Source organism: Eumetopias jubatus, unplaced genomic scaffold, assembly GCF_037043125.1.
Source record: "Eumetopias jubatus isolate StellerSeaLion01/CBP00866 unplaced genomic scaffold, mEumJub1_p1.0 scaffold_6, whole genome shotgun sequence".
Classification (NCBI taxonomy): domain Eukaryota; kingdom Metazoa; phylum Chordata; class Mammalia; order Carnivora; family Otariidae; genus Eumetopias; species Eumetopias jubatus.
In genome coordinates this window covers 54,577,435-54,597,409 of record NW_028274812.1, presented here as the reverse complement: position 1 = coordinate 54,597,409, position 19,975 = coordinate 54,577,435, and the positions used below count along the sequence as shown (strand labels likewise).

The window sequence follows — 19,975 nt, the reverse complement described above, 5'->3', positions numbered from 1 at the left end:
TGAGAGTATCTGCATTTATGTTCATGAGGGATATTGGGCTGTATTTTTTCTTCCTTTAATATCCATTACACGTTCTTGTATCAGTTACTCTGGCCTCTTAAACAAACTGGGAATATTCCCTCCTCTTCTATTTTCTGAAAAAAGTCTGTGAAGATTAGTACTATTTATTCCTTACATATTTGATAGAATTCACCAATGAAACTTGGTGAATTTCACTTTGTGAGGAATTTTTAATTACAAATCCAACTTCTTCATACATTTAGAGACTATTCATATCTATTTATTGTGTCAGTTTTACTAAACGGTATTTTTGCTGAGTATGTCCATTTGTCAAATTTGCAGGCATAAAGTTGTTCATTTTATTTCCTACTATCCTTTTAATGGCTGTGGGATCTGTAGTAATATCCCATTTTTTGTTCCTGATATCAGTAAGTTGTATTTTCCTACTACAGAAAGTTTTTAAATCCCTCTAAGCACAGCTTTATGTGAGGCCCACAAAATTTAATTCTCTTGTGTTTCCATTATCATTTAGTTTGAAATATTTTTAAACTTCCCTTGTGATTTCTTCTTTGACCCACAGTTAACTGAGGATTCAGGACCCCATCCTTTAGACAAATGTGGTCATACATTTTATTTATACAGACACTATAAACCCTTCTTTAAAATTATATTATTCTTCCTTTTAATAGTCATTTGCTTTAAAAAAAAAGTTAAAGGGGGTAATCTCTTATATTTATCATTTATTTACCATTTCTAGTGTTCTTCACTCCTGTCTGTAGCTTCTTTCAGTGTTTAAGGTATCACTGCATTGTATTTTGATCTCTCATAAGACAGCAGCCATCATTCATCATCACTTATTGTTCTCTTTGATGTCATGTTTCTTTCTTTGTATAGATTTTCTATATTGGCTTTCACCAGTCTGATTATGATATGCCTGTGGGTTTTACTATATATTAACTTGCTTTGAATTTCCTGAGCTTCTTCAACACACAGACTGTTTTCTCCCCCAAATATGAAAAATTATTAACCATTATTTCTTTTAACTTGAGATATAATTCAGACACAATTCACTTAAATTTACCATTTAAAAAAGTACATTTCAGTAGTTTTTAGTATATTCACAAGGTATACTAGAATCACCACTATCAAATTACATAACTCCAGGAAAAAACCTCATATTTATAAGCAGTCACACTAATTTACTTTCTGTCTATAGATTTTGCATATTCTGGACATTTCATATAAATGAGTCACAGTATGCATACAATATGCAGCCTTTTGTGTCTTCCTTCTTTTACTTATCATGACATTTCAAGGTTCATCTATGCTATAGCATGTTATCAGTACTTCATTCCTTTTCATGGCCAAATTATATTATTGACCCTCAAACAAGTGGTTAGGGGTGCCAACCCACATCTCTCCCCATACAGTTTAAAATCTGCATATAACTTTTGACTCCCCCCAAATTTAACTACTAATAACCTGTTGACTGGAAGCCTTACCAATAACATAAGCAATCGATCACATATTTTGTATGTTATATGTCTTATACACTGTATTTTACAATAGAGTAAGCTACAGAATAGAAGATATTAAGGAAAAGAAAATATTACAGTACTGTACTGTATTTATTAAAAAAAATCCATATATAAGTGGACCCACGCAGTTCAAATCCATGTTGTTCAAGGGCCAACTATATTCTGTTATATGAATATACATTTTGTTTATCCATTGCTCTGTCGATGAGCACTGGGGGTTGCTTCCACTTTTTGGCTATTATGACTAATGTTGCTATGAATATCCCAGTACAAGTTTTTAGGTGGACATGTGTCTTCAATTCTCTGGGGTATGCAACTATGACTGGAATTGGTGGGTCATACAGCAAGTCTAAGTTTAACTGAGGAATTGCCAGACTGTTCTCCAAAGCAGTGCCTCATTTTACATTTCTAATAGTAACATGTAACATAGGAGAGTACCAACTAATCCACACTCTAACACCTGTTATTATCCAACTTTCTGATTATAGCTATCTTAGCGGGTTGAAGGGCTAACTCAATGGAGTTTACCAACTATTCTGAGCATCATTTCATATGCTTGCTGGCCATTTATATATCTACTTTGGAGAAATGTCTACTCAAATACTTTGCCCACTTTTTCTTTTTTTACCTTGCCCATTTTTAATTGGGTTATTTACCTTTTTATTACTGAATTCTAGGAGTTCTTTATATATTCTGGACACTGGACTCTTCTTAGATGTATGATTATGCAAATATTTTCTCTTATGGGTTGTCTTTTCACTCCCTTCAAAGCACAAGTTTTTCATTTTGATCAAATCCAATTTACCTGTTTTCTTTCTCTTTGGTTATTTGTGCTTTAAGTGTTATACCTAAGAAATCACTGCCTAATCCAACATCACAAAACTCATTTTTTTCCTAAGAGTTTTATAATTTTAGTTTTTACATTTAGGTGTCTGATCCATTTCTACTTATTTTTTTATAGAGGTCACTCATTCTTTTACATGTGGGTATCCAGTTGTCATAGCACGATCCAGTTGTCATAGCACGATTCTTTCCCTCACTGAACTGTCTTGGCACCCATATAGAAAATCAACTGCCCAAATATGTATGTGTTTTTATCTTGATTCTCACTTCTACTCCATTGATTTATGTCTGTCCTTATGCCAATATCACGGAGTTTGGGTTACTGTAGCTGTGAAACCAAAAAATGGGAGTCTAATCATTATTTTTTAAAAACATTTTTCTGAATCATCCCCTCTTTCCTCTCCTTCTAGGACTCTTAAGTACATGAATTTAAGACTGCTTGACATTATCCTAGAGGCCATCAGGACTGTCCCCATCCACCACCAGCATCAATTTTCTTCTCTCAATTCTTCGTATTGGATAATTTCTACGGATCTGACTTCAAGTTCACAGAATCTTTCTTGTGCCATCTCCAATTCACCATTAAGCCTATCCAGTGAATTTTTCATTTCAGATATTCTTCTTCTCATTTCTACAATTTTGTAATCTTATTTTAAGTCACTGATTTAATAGTTGCTTTAATTCATTTTTCCTAATTCCAAATGTGGGTTATCTCCAGGTCAGTTTCTATCAACAGCATTTTTTCCCTTTGATATGGTTCAAGTTTTCCCGCTTATTTGCATGTATAATAAATATTGGTTGTATGCTGGACGTTGTAAATATGGTGTGAGGATTCTAGATTACACTATCTTTCTTGATGAGTTTTGTTCTGCCTAGTTCCTCTCCTTGATCCCAAAAAGGCCTAATTTTAGGCTTTATTAGAGCAGATCCAGAGCAATCCTTACTCTTAAAGAGGAGTTGACAAACGTTTTCTGTAAAAGGCTCAGCAGGCCAGATTTAGCACAGACGATAATTTACTAATCCTGCTCTGAGATATAATTCTTAATCCTATAGCATGGTCTTTCTGGTCTCAGATAAATGTTTAGTATGTTAACTAGGTCTGTCTCTACCATGGATGGACTAGAATCCAACATCTCCAGGTATAATGTGGCTTGTCCCACTCTAACATGCATTCTCTTATCCGACCTTGAGGAGTATTGCCTATGAATGTGCAGCCCAATTCTCAGTAAAGGACTTTTGGGAAACTCATACTTATGCTTTTCTGAAACGCTGCCTAGCAAATTCCAGCTGCTTCAGTAGCCCAGAACTCCAATCTCTGCATCCTTAACTCAGCAGGACTTCCCTGCTCTGCTTGAGTTCCACTCCCCACAACACAGTCAGGAAACTGCCCTGAAACATAGAGATGGGCTAAATGTGGTGCTCACCTTGTTTGTTCTCTTTCTCTCTAATGTCCAGTGCCTGAAAAGAGCTCTACTTCATATATTTTGTCCAGTTTTATAGCTGTTTATGGCTGGAGGAAAAATCCAATCCAATTACTCTGTCATAGCTGAAAAGCAGATGTTAACCTCAATAAATATTTGATGAATAAATGACTAAACAAACCATATTTCATAAAGTTTTAAGTATGCATGACCCTCCATCCTCTCCACCTCCTTCACACCTTTCTATAATCCCTTCCCATGGGCTATAGGCAGGATCTTGATTTGCATTTAACCAAAAGAATACAGCAAAGGCTATGGGATCTTACTCCTGTGATTAAGTGACACTATATAAAACTCCAATCTTGCCAAAAGACTAGCTCTAGATAGACTTTTTGTTGACTGAATGAAATAAGCTGCCATACTGGGAAAGTCCACATGGCAAGGAACTTCATGCAGTCTTTAGGTGCTGCATGCAGTCTCTAGTTGACAGTCAACAGAAGAAAGGGCCTTCAGTCCTACAATCACAAGGAAATGAATTCTGCCAGCAATATAAGTGAGCTCAGAAGATTCTCAGTCTCCAGGCAAGAATGTATCTCAGCCAACACCACAATTACAGTGAGGCCCTAAGCAGAAGATCCACAGAAATTGTGAGATAATAAATTTGTGTTATTTTAAGTTGTTACATTTGTGGTAATCTGTTACAGAGAAACAGATAACTAATATAATACACTACTGATAGATACTACAAAACAACTACCAATATTTAGAGCTGGCAAGTACATGCAGCAGAAGCATGGGAATGACCATGAAGTGCACTCAAGAACAAGGAAAGCTACCTCAGACCTATGTCTTCAACACATAGTAAAAAAAGCAGAAATATAGTAAATTACCTCAGGAAGACACAGTGGCTCTTGGCCTAGCAAGAAAGAACAAGACCATCAGAAAAGGGGTGTGGGCGGTTATACAAATATATTTAAAGAACAGTCAGAACCAGTGGTAGTGCCTTCCAAACACTGTAGGAAAGACAGAGAATACCTTGGTCCAAAAACCTAATTCTGTCTAGTCACAATCATTCAGCAGTGTTTTGCACAGAAGCACTTACCTTAACGCTGACCCGCTTTTATCTAGCAAATGTGAGCTCTACCACTAATAATCACTATCAAAATTTAAAATTAAAATCTATGCTCTTATCAAAACCAAAATACACCAATTTAGCACCATGTTATCAGGAGAGAAAGAAAGAAAAACACCAAGGTATAGTATTGTTGACTTTGTTTACTCATTAAACTTTACTTAGAATATGTAGTAGAACTTGGCATTTTAAAGAACCAACTATGTTCACCTGATGCTACTAAATTTTTGAATCACGTAACAAACTTCTCTTTTTAAAAATTCCACACACTGTAAGCAACTTTTTGATTATAATGCAGCTTTGTAAGCCGCATACCCATAGGAATAATGTAAATATTAGAGGAAAAAAACAGAGAAAGAAAAAACCAAAATAGCAAAATGTTAGCAACTGGCAAATCCAGGTGAAAGGTATGCGGATGTTCACTAGACAACTCTCAACTTTTCAAATACAGATTTAAATTTTTTAAAATAAAAAAGTGAAAAACTTTTCTGAATCATCCCCTTGATAATTTTCTCAGTAAACTAATGAAGTTTAGGGATCATAAATGTTCTTGAAGCTAATTAGAAAAGACTGAAGAAGTTACCATTTTCACTTGTTTTGGTAAATGGACAAAGCAAAGTAAATATCCAAACCTACGTTTTAAAGCAGTAAACACTTTACAATTATGTAATGTTTCTCTCTCAGAATTTCAAAAATAATATAAAAATTTCTAAAAACATTATTTTCTGAATCATCCTTTCAACCTTTTGGTTCTTTACACAATATTAACTTTTAAATCTGCACTGTTTTCCAAACTCTTTATTATTTAACATGTGGCCTGCTGAACCAATAACATTGCATTACCTGTGAACTTGTTAAAAATATAGAATCTCAACAGCCAAACTATGAAAGCAGCCCATGTGTCCATCGATAGATGAATGGATAAAGAAAAAATTACATATATATATACATACATATATATATAATGAAATATTATTTAACCATAAAAAAGAATGAAATCTTGCCATTGGCAACAACATGGATAGAGCTAGAGAGTATAACACTAAGCAAAGTAAGCCAGAGAAAAACAAATACCATATGATTTCACTGATATGTGGAATTTAAGAAACCAAACAAGCAAAGGAAAAGAAAGAGACAAACCAAGAAACAGACTGTTAGCTACAGAGTACAAACAGATGGTTACCAGAGCTGAGAAGGCTGGGGGGATGGGGAAAATATAGAGGACAGGTATTAAAGAGTACACTTATCATGATGAAAATCATAAATATTTATATATTCATAGCTTCAGGATCACTGATGACCCACAGTCTTTACAGTGAGGGAAGGATTATTAATTTCATCTATTATATAATGAAATTGTAGTGATGGTAAAACAAGATTAGGTAGTGGCTAGAATAGTTCAACCTGTTTCTACCTCTTGTATATCTCTTGTACTTGTGTGTTAGGTGAGCTGTTAACATTAATGAAATAATGTAAATCACTAAGGAGCTAATGAACAATCATTACTGTATGATCATGGAGTATAAAAGTTCTTCCACAATAGGTGATGTTGCATCTTGGAAACCTAGCTGGAATGGATATGTCACCAAGATATAAAGTGTTTGGACCTATAACTTCACTTTGACAAAGTTATATAATTTTTACTAATACCTCACTAATTGAGAAAGACATAGTAGTTGATACTGGCTTGGCACCAGCTGGAGTAGGTTTGATTCCTTCCCTTCTTATTTTACATTTATATAAGAAGATTCTTCAAATGTCTGATATGGGGGGGCATCCATGTAGTCATTTGAGACAAGTAGTTGTCAATTCTACTATTGTTATTTGTGGCTTAGGTGCAAATTCCTCTCAAATTATGAAAATAATATTACTGCTATTAGTGAAATGAATGAACCTATGGTGGATGAGATGGTATTTCATGTTGTATACACATCTGCATAATCAGAATCAGCTGGTGGCATTCTTGAAAAGTCAAGAAAGTGTGACGGGAAGAAAGTTATGTTAACATCTTTGTGTTTGTGAAATGAATTTTTGCTCAGGTTGAGTTAAATGTATAGCCTGAAAAAAATGGGAGCCGGTGAACAAATTCTCCTATACTGGTAAATAATGCTTCTATCAATAAGATATAATGAAATTATGCTACTACATAATATGCATCATGGAAACAAAGTCCAAGGATCAATTAGCTAGAAGTTAAGTCCTGTCAGGCCTCCTACTGTAAATAAGAAAATAAAACACAAGGCTCAGAGTATGGCTGGCGATCATTTAATATTTCCTCCATGGAGGGTTGTTTGTCAACTAAATACTTTTACTCTTATAGGAATGGCAATCACTATGGCAGCTGATATAAAACATGCTCATTGTCGACATCTATGCCAAACTGTGAATATATGATGAACTTGCGCAATAAAGTCTAAAAAACCAATGGAAAAAAATAAAAATAAATTTAAAAAATAAAAATACAGAACCTCTGCCCTCAGCTCAAACCTACGGAATCAGAGTCAAAATCTGTACCTTAACAAGACACAAAGGTAATCTGTATGCACATTAAAGTTGAAGAACACCGCTTGAGACATTAAAATTCATTTACTATAAACATTATATATCTATTCAAATGATAAGCAGCAAAGTCTGTTAAAAATTAGAGAAAATATCTGAAAGCTATTTAACAGGTATTCTTCCCCAAGAATTCAGTCTGAACCATAAAATGATCAAATGTGTGTGCGTGGTAGAAGCAGAGAGGGGTCTCTTGGAGAGTTTATTATTGCATAAAACCTAATCAAATCAACCAATACCTTTGAAAGCAACTGTAAAACAAATAAATTCCAAGCTGTCTGGTTAAAATACAGATATCATCTGACATACTCAATATCATAAAAGATAACATACTGACACATCAACTGACATAAAGTCGTTACTTGATAAACTCAATCTGCTGATAAACTATTATCTAGAAACTAAAGACAAAACAAAACCCTGCTTCCTCACTCTAAAAGCATTTGCTTTTCCCAGTGCAAATGTCTTACTCAGTTTCATTATAATCAATCAAAAGTCATAAAGTAGTACAACAGAAATGGGCCTAAATTAATCAGTATAAGCCATCAATTAAACACTTGGGGATAACCTTTGAGGAAAGCTAAGTCTTATAACCCTAAATAAAGGGAACTTAGTATACAGAAAGAAATCTGGGCAATAATTTTCCATTATGGGCCAGGGGCAGAAAGTGTAAGAACAGCTGATAGAAATACACTGGTGGCTTGAGCAAATTTAACACCCCCTCTATAATATCCTTATTAGCTCTAAGATTCTGCTTTCTATTTGATTTCTCTAATAAACTTCCCATCTGGGAAGAAAATGGTGACCTACCAAAGACCTCAAAGAGTGATTCATTTAAAAATACCAAGAATATACCCATTACATGTAACACAAAAATAATATTTTCTGTGAAAAATAACTATTTTCTAGAACAACAATAAAACCTTAGGGAGAATACTGACACCGTTTTACAGTTTTGCAAATATCTTTAATGTTTGGCTTTGTAGAAAACAGATTAATTATTTGCTTCTACATTCAATGCTCTATAATGTTGTTTTGGTTGACTTACATAAGAAGTCATGGGGCTTATAAAATATAAATATATAAATTATAAAATATAAAATATAATATAAAATATAAAATTATAAAATATACAGGCTTATAAAAATATGTGCTGGAAAAAGGAGTAGCATTTTAACAGACTTCGGATTTGTGGATAATCCTTTTTGATACTACACGAGATTCAGTAAGTATAGTTTGTAACATTAATGTAGAATCTGAAAGCTTATCAACAAACATTTTGATCTCTGTTACATAAAAATCCCTAATTTGACCTTGCATTTTGAATAGTTCTTTTTCACATGCATTATTTTGTAACATCATGCATTGACCATTTGGAAAATATTTGTTTACTGAATGAATGCAGATCTTCTTTAAACATTGACATATTTCATTACATAAAATTTCTTAAAAATTAGATCTGTTAAAATGACAAAAAATCTCAACAGAAAACTGTTTTAAGAATAATAAAGCTGTCAAGGTCATGGTAGCAGATATGTCTTCCAAAATTCTAATTTTTGTTTAGAAGTTCACATTTTATCAACTGGCAACAAATACTGTTGTCCTTACGTGAGAGATTCACTTCATTTATTTTAAGAAACTGTCTTACAAATATCTAAGTCTGATAACCACACTTTATCATTCTTTCAAATAAAAAAATGGTGTTTTATGAAAAAAGTGGCTTGTTGAGCTTGCTCTCAAACAAGGGCATAAGTGCTTTTCCTTAAAACCACCATCATATTTGACATACAGAAGTGCTTTGTATGTATTCTCCATTTCAACACACAGATTAAAAAAACATGTACTTAAGAGTTAGGATTAATAATAATCGATAATTTGTACTGCTTCATCCAGAACAGTCTTAAGTGAAACTGATATTCTTTCTACTGCAAGTGTGTGGCAGTGAAGAATACAATAACCACCTGCAAAGTGTGGTACACTGCCCTGCTTTGTGCTGTGGTGCCCGCAGTTTTACCCATCATCTCTTTTGCAGATCAGTACAAATGTAAACACAGAGGAAAGGGCAAATAGCATCTTAATATTATTATGGAAACAGATTTGACCTCATGGATTCTTTCCAAGAGCTTTGGGTACACCTATGGGTCCACAGACTGCTTTGAGAACCACTACCCTAAAACAATCAAAATAATTCTAAGCCTTTCCTACCATTATTACATTGCACTGACTCACTCAGTCAGTAATTACAGAGGGCTTGGTATGTAGTGCCAGGTAGGTACTGTAAAGTGTCTCAGTGTTTGAGTGTCTTTGTGTCATTCACTCATGTATCCCAAGCATCTAGAATAGTGCCTGGCTGGCACACAGCAGGCTTCTGGTATTTGTTGAATGAATACATAAATGGGTAGCTATGACATATTTTAACCTAGATTCCAAAGTCTTCGAGTGCATCCCTCGCACACAAATAATCTAATTATGGGAATTATTTTTCAACATAATGGGGAAGACTAATGTGCTAGGCAATACAGAACCTCTACGTTCATTATGCTTGGAGTAGTTTTATCTTTATACCATTCTAAACTTAAATTATTATATATACAGGCAGTCTTTGCTTTGCATGGTATCATGGTAACTTAAAGTCATGCATATCAGAACCATATCCTCACTCTGGTTCTGTGGTAACTAGTACTGTGCAAAGCATATTAGTGCAAATGAGAGGAAAATAAATGCCAATGACCCATACACTCAATTTTAGTAAAATGGAAAGGAAAGCATCTTAGGAAGAATGGGTGAGCAGCCTTTGGGCAATGACTCTGAATGAGTGCCCCTTACAGGAAAGCAAATTAGATACCTAAAATGACTTTTCAAACTCCTAACATGCTTCCCCTCGCACAGTCCAACGCCGTTTGAGAATTACTGCCTAGTGATCAACTAAAAGAAGTATTACAATCCTTCAATGGTATTTGTGAATTGCTTGGGGAGCAGGGGTTGAAGAATCAAGGTGGTTAAGGGGAAAGACCACTTTATAAAATATTAAGACAAAATTAAGTTACAATAAATCTGGAATGGTCTTAAAAACTACAGGAATTAAAACTTCTCAAAACACACTCAGATCAAGTCTTTGTGGAGTTCTGTCTCCAAACACTTCTCACAATTCAATCAAAATAACCTAGAGGTACTCAACAGCATTAAGTTGTAGCCCCCTCTACTCCCATGCCCACATCTAAACTCAGGATTTTGTTCTTCCTATTTGAGATTTTTTTTAATGAATATAAATATTCCAAAATATTACAAATTTTAAACAGTGTATTCAGCTCCAACAAATAGGCATTCATACATTAAATGTTTAAATGGCTCTGCCAAGAGTTAGCAATAAATAGAAAGATATATGGATGAACACTAGTGGCAGCTTAGCCACTAAAAAATGTCATGGGAGAAGCAATAAACAACTTCACTTAAAAAAAAAAATTCTAGTCTAAGCCTACTTGCTAAATACCACAAATGGGAGAAATGGGAAATGCTATTTAAACTATACCTTAAAATGTACTGTGATGTTCCAAGGAAGAGCTGAACTTGATGCAAGAAGATCAAACAGCAAACCAATTGGATAATGCCTAAAAATGAAAGAGTACGTTTTAAGAAAGATTATTTTAAAGTTATAACTACAACTCCAAAATAAATTTCAGCACATACTGTAACATCAAATATCAGGGGGCTTTAACCACAACTCACAGAATGATAACACTTTACACAGTTACTTGCCCAAGCTAATATGGTATAGTTTCCAGGTATCAGTTTTCTTCTAAGCATTTCATTCACTGAAGCCTCAAAATACATAATGGGATTGTGCTAAAGCATCTTTTATCAGCCATGACCACTGTTATATCACAGTACTGCAGTATCTGATTATCATCCCAGTATTCACATTGGACAGTTTATTAAAGCTTATTTAAATATATTTTTTTATTTTTAAAACTTAAAATATTAGAAAATTTTAAGAACTAAGAAAAGCACCTTTAAAAAGCATGCAATCATCTATTTTGTGGTTTTTACTATTAACGCTATAGAAAGTGAGTCTTTATACATGTGCATACATATGTAAATATAGATTAGGCTTATCCTTTACAAAACACTATAACCTGCTTTTTCCATATAACATGTCGACATTTTCCAAAGACACTGAATATTTTTCTGCAACCTCAGACTAAAGCTTTTTACAAAAACAAATTTTGGACTTCCTAATTTCCAAATATAACCATTACTTACAGTGAAGCAAATTATTTAGCAATAATACAAACCTTGCAGATTTCAACAAACAAATCTTATTTTTTAAATCATCCTTTTAAAGAATCTAAAGTGGCTTCAATAATGAAAGAGAATTAAACAATACTTCCAACAAAGGCAAAAAGAGGACTACTTGCTGTCATGTACAGTCCTGTTCTTTATATGTTAGTGAGTTATTCCTAGATTTAGAAGCTGAAAAATTTGGAAATACATCTAATTCCCCTCAAAATGAATGACCCAAAACACTACCTAACAAAGATTCAAATACTGACTAATGTTAGTTATGTTTGTTTACATCTACATAATACAATTGGTGAAAAGTCATCAATCACTACAGATCATGTTATTTAGAAACAATTTAGAATGAATGCCCTGCTACTAAAATAAAAGTGGGTAATTTTAGTCGTATATGTGTTGTATCTCTTAATAACCCTTAAACCTCTCTATTCGAAAGTCAGCATCTAACACGAATCTTTCATAACCAAATATGAATACTGAAGGAAATTTTGGACTATCTAAATAATAGAATGTTTCCTTCAGAAACATTTCAGACCCAGAAAAAAACCCTGGTCTGTCAAAAACTAAAATAAAAATAATTTGAGGAACAAAATACTGCATTACAGAAAAGTTAGAGATTCTATCCAATTCTGATCCTTCCCTCTGAACTTCTTAAAATTGTACAAGCTCTAAATAACGCCTTGTATTTTTACAAAACAGACCTTTGTTAGTCCTCATTCTATTCCAGGAATTCTACTTCATCATTCTAGGAGTTATTTCATCATTATTTATCAATTATTCTCAACTGTGCTTAAAAAAAAAAAGACTAAAATAGTAACAATTTGGAAGAATAATGGCATGCCTAGAAGGATGATACAATAATCCATCCTTCCATTTTCTCATTGTTTCACCTAGAATATTATATCATATTTCAAGGAAGTATAAAATAAGGATGCACACCCCATCTTTGGAGTCTGCTTTTATCTATCATTAATACAGCTGAAAATTCAAAAAGTCTAATTTTCCATGCATAATGGGAAAGAGAGGAAAATTGACAAGGGAAAATGTTACACAATTATTACATAAATCAGAAGGTTTTTACAGAGACAGCAGTACTTTGGACTTTAATGACAGTGGCAAAATTGATCATTTAAGTGAAATCTCAGACTATGAGTCATTAGATGATATTCTAGGTGAATTTTACAGAATTCAAAAACTAATGAATGAACAATATATTTCTAAAAACATGGCATTCTTAATCCACTTAGTCATTCAACGGCAAGAATTTCATCATACAATATTTTATGACAAGAACCAAACCATTTTGTTAAAAAGATGTGTGATAGTATTTTTTCAACTTTTATTGCCATTTGTGCACCGCAATTTACCTGAGAGTAAGTGAGCAAGAGCTAAAGGCAGATTTGCACCAAAGACAACTAGAAGGAATTATATGATGTAGAAATGAACAAGTATTGACTGATCATTCTAATTGGTGTTTACTAATGGAAACAAGTATTTTACAACAAAATCATGATCTGTCAAAGGTTTAAAAATTTCTTTAACCATTGCTGTTAAGCACAAGAAGCGCCAAAAGTCACAATAAGCTAGAACCTCATAGAGGTCTATTTGAATGTATGACAACTAATGAGTAGTTAGTTGCATTCGGAAGACATGGCCCATTTCTGGTGTCTATACCCTCAAGACCAGGAAAATATGGAGCATAAATCTGAATTTGCTGTATCTAAATGCTTTTTAAAATTTCTAATAAAGTTGTCATACATTCTTTTATTTTTCTCTAAGTTATTTATAAAATAACTTACATATATATATTTTTAAAGTTCACTGGTCTCAGATGGTAAATGATGACTCTTTTTCCCAATATACTAAAGATTAGGATGAAATTTAAATATTATGGTTGCTAATACTTACCTTTAATTATAAATGTATGTAAAGTATCAACATAAAAGCATTCTAAATATAACTAATAATTACCCTGTAATAATCTTTAAAAATAAAACTGCAGCAGAGAGAGCTATTTACTTCCTTCTATTATCAAAGTCTACATGTATAGCTTATATGTGGCTCAATGCAGATGTTTATGTCTGAATGATTTTGATGCAAGGATACTAACTCCAAACAAATATACTATCTGAATTAACTGGTTCCAAGACTGCTTATTTCTGATGAGTCTATTAATATGCAAGAAAATCTGTAACAGAAAACAGAACTGGCAAGAATTAAAGGGACTGAATTTCTCTTACACTATAATCTAATTTACATCAAGGGTTTCAAAAGTACTAATTTGTATAACTCCTCTAAACAGATATTCTACATAGTTTTGTCAGGAGGCTCCTAACCCACAACACAGAAACCACATAAGCCATAACTGTAAGTAAATCATAATGTAACCATTTATCTGTTATGTTGCTACTCCAGCCAATCTAACCTAAATTTAATAGAAAAGGAAGTGGTGAGGATATGAACCTGGAATAAATCCCAGAAGAGGGCCCAACTAGTAAAGGTTCAATCTACACTGCCCGATAAAAATTAACTGTACCAGAATAGTGTTAGGTCTATTTTCACACTTTACTCATTTTCTTTCTCTTCCTTACATTGCTCTAGTCTTTTCTAAATTCAATTCTCAAAATGAGTAATATTTTCATTTTTCTTTGCATAAGGTGTTTCTTCTTCACCCTTTCATTACTGCTAAAATACATACACACATACTGGCCACGTATAGCAATAACGGATATGTTCCTAAGTCAGCCAAGGGTGCTCTCAGTAGTCTAAACATCTGCAGTCAGACAGCAAACAGTATTCTAACATCAGCATTGAAAGAAAGCTTCCCCATACACTAGAGAGACAAACGTCCTACTCCATTTCACTGAAATACATGCATCCTATTCATAAGTCTACTAGTGATTCACTGGAAACAGGATTATATTTCATTGAGTGAAAAAGGGTACAAACTAGGGCACCTGGGTAGCTCAGTCAGTTAAGCACTGGACTCTTGATCTCAGCTCAGGTTTTGATCTCAGGGTTACAAGTTCAAGCCCCATGTTAAAAAAAAAGGGGCGGAGGGGGTGCAACTCAATGTACACCAAAGTAATTTAAGGTTTACAATCAATTTTGCCTTGCTTTACCTATGGAACTAACACAAACAACTGTAAATTAGTACTGTTTCACAGCTTTCTAACCCTATTCTTAGGCATGAAAAAGTACAAAAACAGCCAAGGGGATACTACCTGTCTCAAATGCTAAGTAAATCACGTTGCAAAATTCAAGTTTACAGAATTTATAAAATTTTAGAAATTCACCTTAGAAAAAAAAGAATCTGTAAGAGAAAAGAGCCTGCACAGTATTTATAATTAAGAGGTTATTTCATTAAAATTTATTAAGATTTTATTTATTTAGTTAGTTATTTATTTGAGAGAGAGAGAGAGAAACAGCATGAGAGGGGAGAGGGTCAGAGGGAGAAGCAGGCTCCCAGCTGAGCCAGGAGCCCGGTGTGGGACTCAATCCCAGGACTCTGGGATCATGACCTGAAGCGAAGGCAGTCGCTTAACCAACTGAGCCACCCAGGCGCCCTGAAATTTAATTTTGAAACCAGATAGATACAGTATTAAATCCTGGGTCATGCTGTTATGTCTATGTTTAAGATCAACATCAGTGCTTGCTGTTTTTTTTTTTAATTCAAAAGGTAGTTTCAACTTCCTACTTTCAACAACCAGTCCTGAAAATAAGTCAGTTTACACAAAATAATAACATTCTATTAGAGACACTTGCTTTTATAATTGACAAAAAGAAAAGCTTTTTCTAAAATTTATACTGAAGGCCTAAGATCTAATCAATATTAGGGTATACAAACAAAGTGTTCTTTAGAAGAACCAGGAACTGTTCTCTCAAAATAATTCTAATATAAAAGTAACAAATACAAACTTTAAACACTTGATTTACAGTAAAAAGAACCTTCACCTTTTAAAATGCAATGTTAGAGCACCCTCTGCTGACTAATCAACTCAAATCACTCTTAACAAAAAAAAAAAAAAAGAAAAATCCTTGCATTTGAGTTAGATCAGCCCTTTTTGCCAAGCAATTTTTAAAACTTAAGGACACAAAGGACTGTAGAGGATAAAATGGTAATCAAATAAAGCCTCCTCAGATTCTCTCTACAAATCAATAATATATTTAGTATTCATTATGTGTATACCACTGTTCTTAAATATCTTCCTATTCTAATATGGATAAATAACATAAGCAATTTAGAGAACCTACAGAATTGAAGAAAACAACAACTAACAAATAGAATATCAGCAGATATGGTGGAAAGAGCCCTGAGCTGAGACTCAAAATCTGGTCCTACTCACTCATTTGAACAAGTTATTTTATTTAATTTGGCCTCATTTTCTCAATAAAAGAAGGAATTAATTTAGATTCATTCACCCACTGAACATTTACTTAGCACCTCTTATGTACTACTGCTTAAAGTACAAAAGCCCATGCTCAAGTATCTCATGCAGATATTTAAACAATTATAATAATAAATACGAACAGCAGGAGTTACAGAGTAAGAAGTAGTATCAATTTATGCTCTTTCTACCTTCTTTTATGAATTATCTAAACTGGTGTTTGATTTCCTTTCTCACTTGAATTTATTTAAAACTCCAAAGAATCAAGTATAAGAAAGATGTTATCACCCTACTCAAATAAATGCTCCTCTACTCTTTAAGACACCTGCATGGTCTTGAAAGTCCAAGTCCTATAAAACTTCAGTGGTAGCTGCTTCCCTACAATGATTATCCTATCATATGAAGTCCACTGCTCAATGCCGTATGGCTACTGATAGTCTATGACTCCTTTAACACAGGAAGAGGACTTCTTTAACGTAGGAGAAAACTGCTATAGTTGGAAGCAAAAAGAGGAAAGATTAAGACTTAGCCCAGAGGTCCTGGATTATATTCATGCCTCTGGAAGCTATTCCTTCCTCAAATGTATGGAGTACCTAACAATATGGTAATTAGTCCCCCCTTATATAAGGGGGATATGTTCCAAGACTGCCCTAAGGATGCCTGAAACCACAGATAGTACCAAAGTCTACATATACTACACTGTCTCCTATACATACAGACCTATGATAAAGTTTCATTTATAAATTAGGCACAGTAAGAGATTAAGAACAATAACTTATAATAGAACAATTATAACAAAAAGATAAAAAAGTTACGTGAATGTGGTCTCTCTTTCTCAAAATATCTTACTGTACTACACTCACCCTTCTTGTGCCTTCTTGTGATAGTGTGAGATGACAAAATGCCTATGTGATGAGATGAAGTGAGGTGAACGACATAAGCACTGTGACTCGGTGTTAGGCTACTACTGCCAACCCTCTGACAATATGTCAGAGAAGGATCACCTGCTTCCAGACTGTGGCTGACTGAGGGTAAATGAAACTACAAAAAGCAAAACCACAGATAAAGGGGGACTACTGTACCAAAGGAAAAGTTTTATCAAAGCCATTAAACACAATGAGCTTATAGCAAGACATAACTATGAAAGTGACATCACGCATAAAAAGTTAACACCCCAAAACCTAAAGCAAAGATACGTGAATACAATTACTTTCACATAAGAGCTCTAAAAAGAAAAATAATTTTAATTTTTTGCTCTGCAATAAAAGATTCTCAGAAGAGATAATACTGACAAAGTAAGAACATGATATATTTAAGCCAAAATCATTACTCTGTGGTAACAGAGAGAAATAGGTCCAAACATTATTTACTGATATATAATACAAACTTACAGAATACAAGTCATGTCAAATACAAAACAACCCACCATACAGGATGGATTAAAACAGCATCTTTAGAATGAGGACTGAGCACTCATTTACTTATAAAAGTTAAATTGAGGTTTCCCATCTTTTCCAGAGTTTCTCAATTGGGGGTGGTTTTGTACCCCTCCATCCCAGGACATCTGGCAGCATTTTTTATAAGCACGACTAGAGGGAATGCTACTACCTCTAGTAGGCAGAGGCCAAGGCTGCTGCTTAAAGTCCTACAATGTAGGTCTGGGTGGCTCAGTCGTCAAGCGTCTGCCTTCAGCTCAGGTCATGATCCCAGGGTCCTGGGATCGAGCCCCACATCGGGCTCCCTGCTCGGCGGAAGGCCTGCTTCTCCCTCTCCCTCTGCCCCTGCTTGTGTTCCTGCTCTCGCTCTCTCTCTCTGTCAAATAAATAAAATCTTTAAAAAAAAAAAAAAAGTCCTACTATGTACAGGGTAACCCTCCCACAACAAAGAATTACCTAGGTCAAATGTCAATAAAGTCCTTTAAGAAGCCCTACTTTACACTGATAAAATGGAAAAGCCTAGTGTCAGTCACATGAATTCTTAACAATATGTGTATATAATACACATAGAGCAATACAATTTCAATATCCAACTATAACACAGACAAGACTGTCAAGAATATAGATATATCCTATTGCTACTCACCCACAATCTCTCCCCCTCCTTCCTTTCCCTCTACTCTCCTGATCCTTGCTCCTCTTATACTTCTTTTAAGCCACCTTCCCATTCCAAAACCTCCCATTCTTCTGAGAAATAAAAAGAAACAGAAAACATTGACTTATCTATGCTGCCTGAGGTCTAGAACTATTCAAGAGTTATAATAAGTCTGATATATGTGATCATGAAGCTTGTCAATACTGTTTTTATTTAAAAATGAATGCTATAAAGAACTCTGTCATCCTTTCCCAGAACTGCCTCAAAAGGTTGGAGATGTGACCTATAACTCAATACAAAGTCCCCTTGTTTCCAAAATCAATACAAAATATCACTTTGTGTATTTCTAAACTGTTATGAAAATCTACTCAATTGTGGGAATTCATCAACATGAGGTGAGTTCCAAGAGTTCACTCCTTATTTCTAAGTAATGCTTATATTCAAGTCAGCTGCACTTATTAAACACCTATTAGCTTCCTTTTTTATGAGCCTCTTTTAAAACTCTTCATTTTAATACTCCAGATTTAGAAAGCAAGCCCACCTCTAACCTACTTATATTGTTCATATTTAAGTCTTGACTTTTTCATTCAACTACATTCACATAGCAGCATTTCGACACCTACATTCCAGCATACCTTGAACCATTTTTTATATTCTTCTCTGTAATTTCTCCAGTTTCATTAAATATTTTTGGAAGCACAATTTACAAAACTCTCAGTAACAGAGGAAATACAAAAATACATCATCTGTACATGGATAAGCCCACATTTAGGATTTATTTTCAATATGTTTCTTGAGAATGATATAATATCAAAATTATTTTTCACATAAAAAGGAAATCAATATATTTTAAATACTAAGCCAAGGCTAGATAAAATATGTGCATATGGCACTAAATGTGGAAATCAGTTTGAAAGATGCCATTTTAGGTAATTATGTGTATATAAAGATCTGTTACAAAAATTTTGGAGATAGAAACAAAATTGCATAGTGTCACAGAGTGACTTATTCATTAGGGAGTCTTAAATATGTCTGGAAAAAAAAACCCATAACCAAATACACTATTATTATGCCACTGAAAAATCTATTGTTGAAAATATATACAAATTTGTCCAGTCTCTCATACATCCAAAAGAAGGCAGAAATATCTTCAATAAAATATTTAAACAATAGTTTAAAATTCACTGTATTATATGAGCTAGACTAGTGATTTATTTCTTTATATAACTTTTTAAAAATTGCCTCAGGGCACTATACCTTCATAAAGCTAGCATATATACTCAATGCTTAATAATGCAGAAAAATTCACTCACCATTTCAGTGGTGTGCCTTCATATTCAAACCATATCTCACTAATGTCTTCTTGTCTCATAACCTTCTGAAAGTGCTTTTTCACTTTGTCAGTTACCAACGTCAAATAACTTACTCTTGGCAAAAGCAACTGAAATGAAAATTTGTAAAATCATATTTATTTACTATTTTTTCAAAAAAATATATACTAAATAGGTCTCTGAATTTTAAGAAAAACAGCCATGTTCTTTGCATTATTTTGAGTATTCCACACAAAGTCAACTGCTTTTTATAGCAAAAAAGGGCTAAAGGTTAAGACGTTTTAAATTTCTTATGAGGTCATTACTTTAAGTAGGGCTTATAGCATAAGTACCTAGAATAAACAACACAATCTACATACAATCTTTCTGTAATACTTTT

At 33.7% G+C, this 19,975-nt stretch overlaps 1 protein-coding gene across 3 annotated transcripts in view; it reads right to left on the bottom strand.

The window, feature by feature from the left end:
* Positions 1-19,975, bottom strand: part of ATG5 (autophagy related 5) — a 123,470-nt gene that overhangs the window by 86,946 nt on the left and 16,549 nt on the right. For all 3 annotated transcript variants that reach the window (XM_028104239.2, XM_028104238.2, XM_088023911.1), the window contains exons 3-4: positions 19,579-19,706; positions 11,020-11,098 (exon numbers count right to left, since the gene is read on the bottom strand). In XM_028104239.2, the coding sequence (XP_027960040.1) occupies positions 11,020-11,098; positions 19,579-19,706 (207 nt within the window). The remainder of the gene's footprint in view (positions 1-11,019; positions 11,099-19,578; positions 19,707-19,975) is intronic.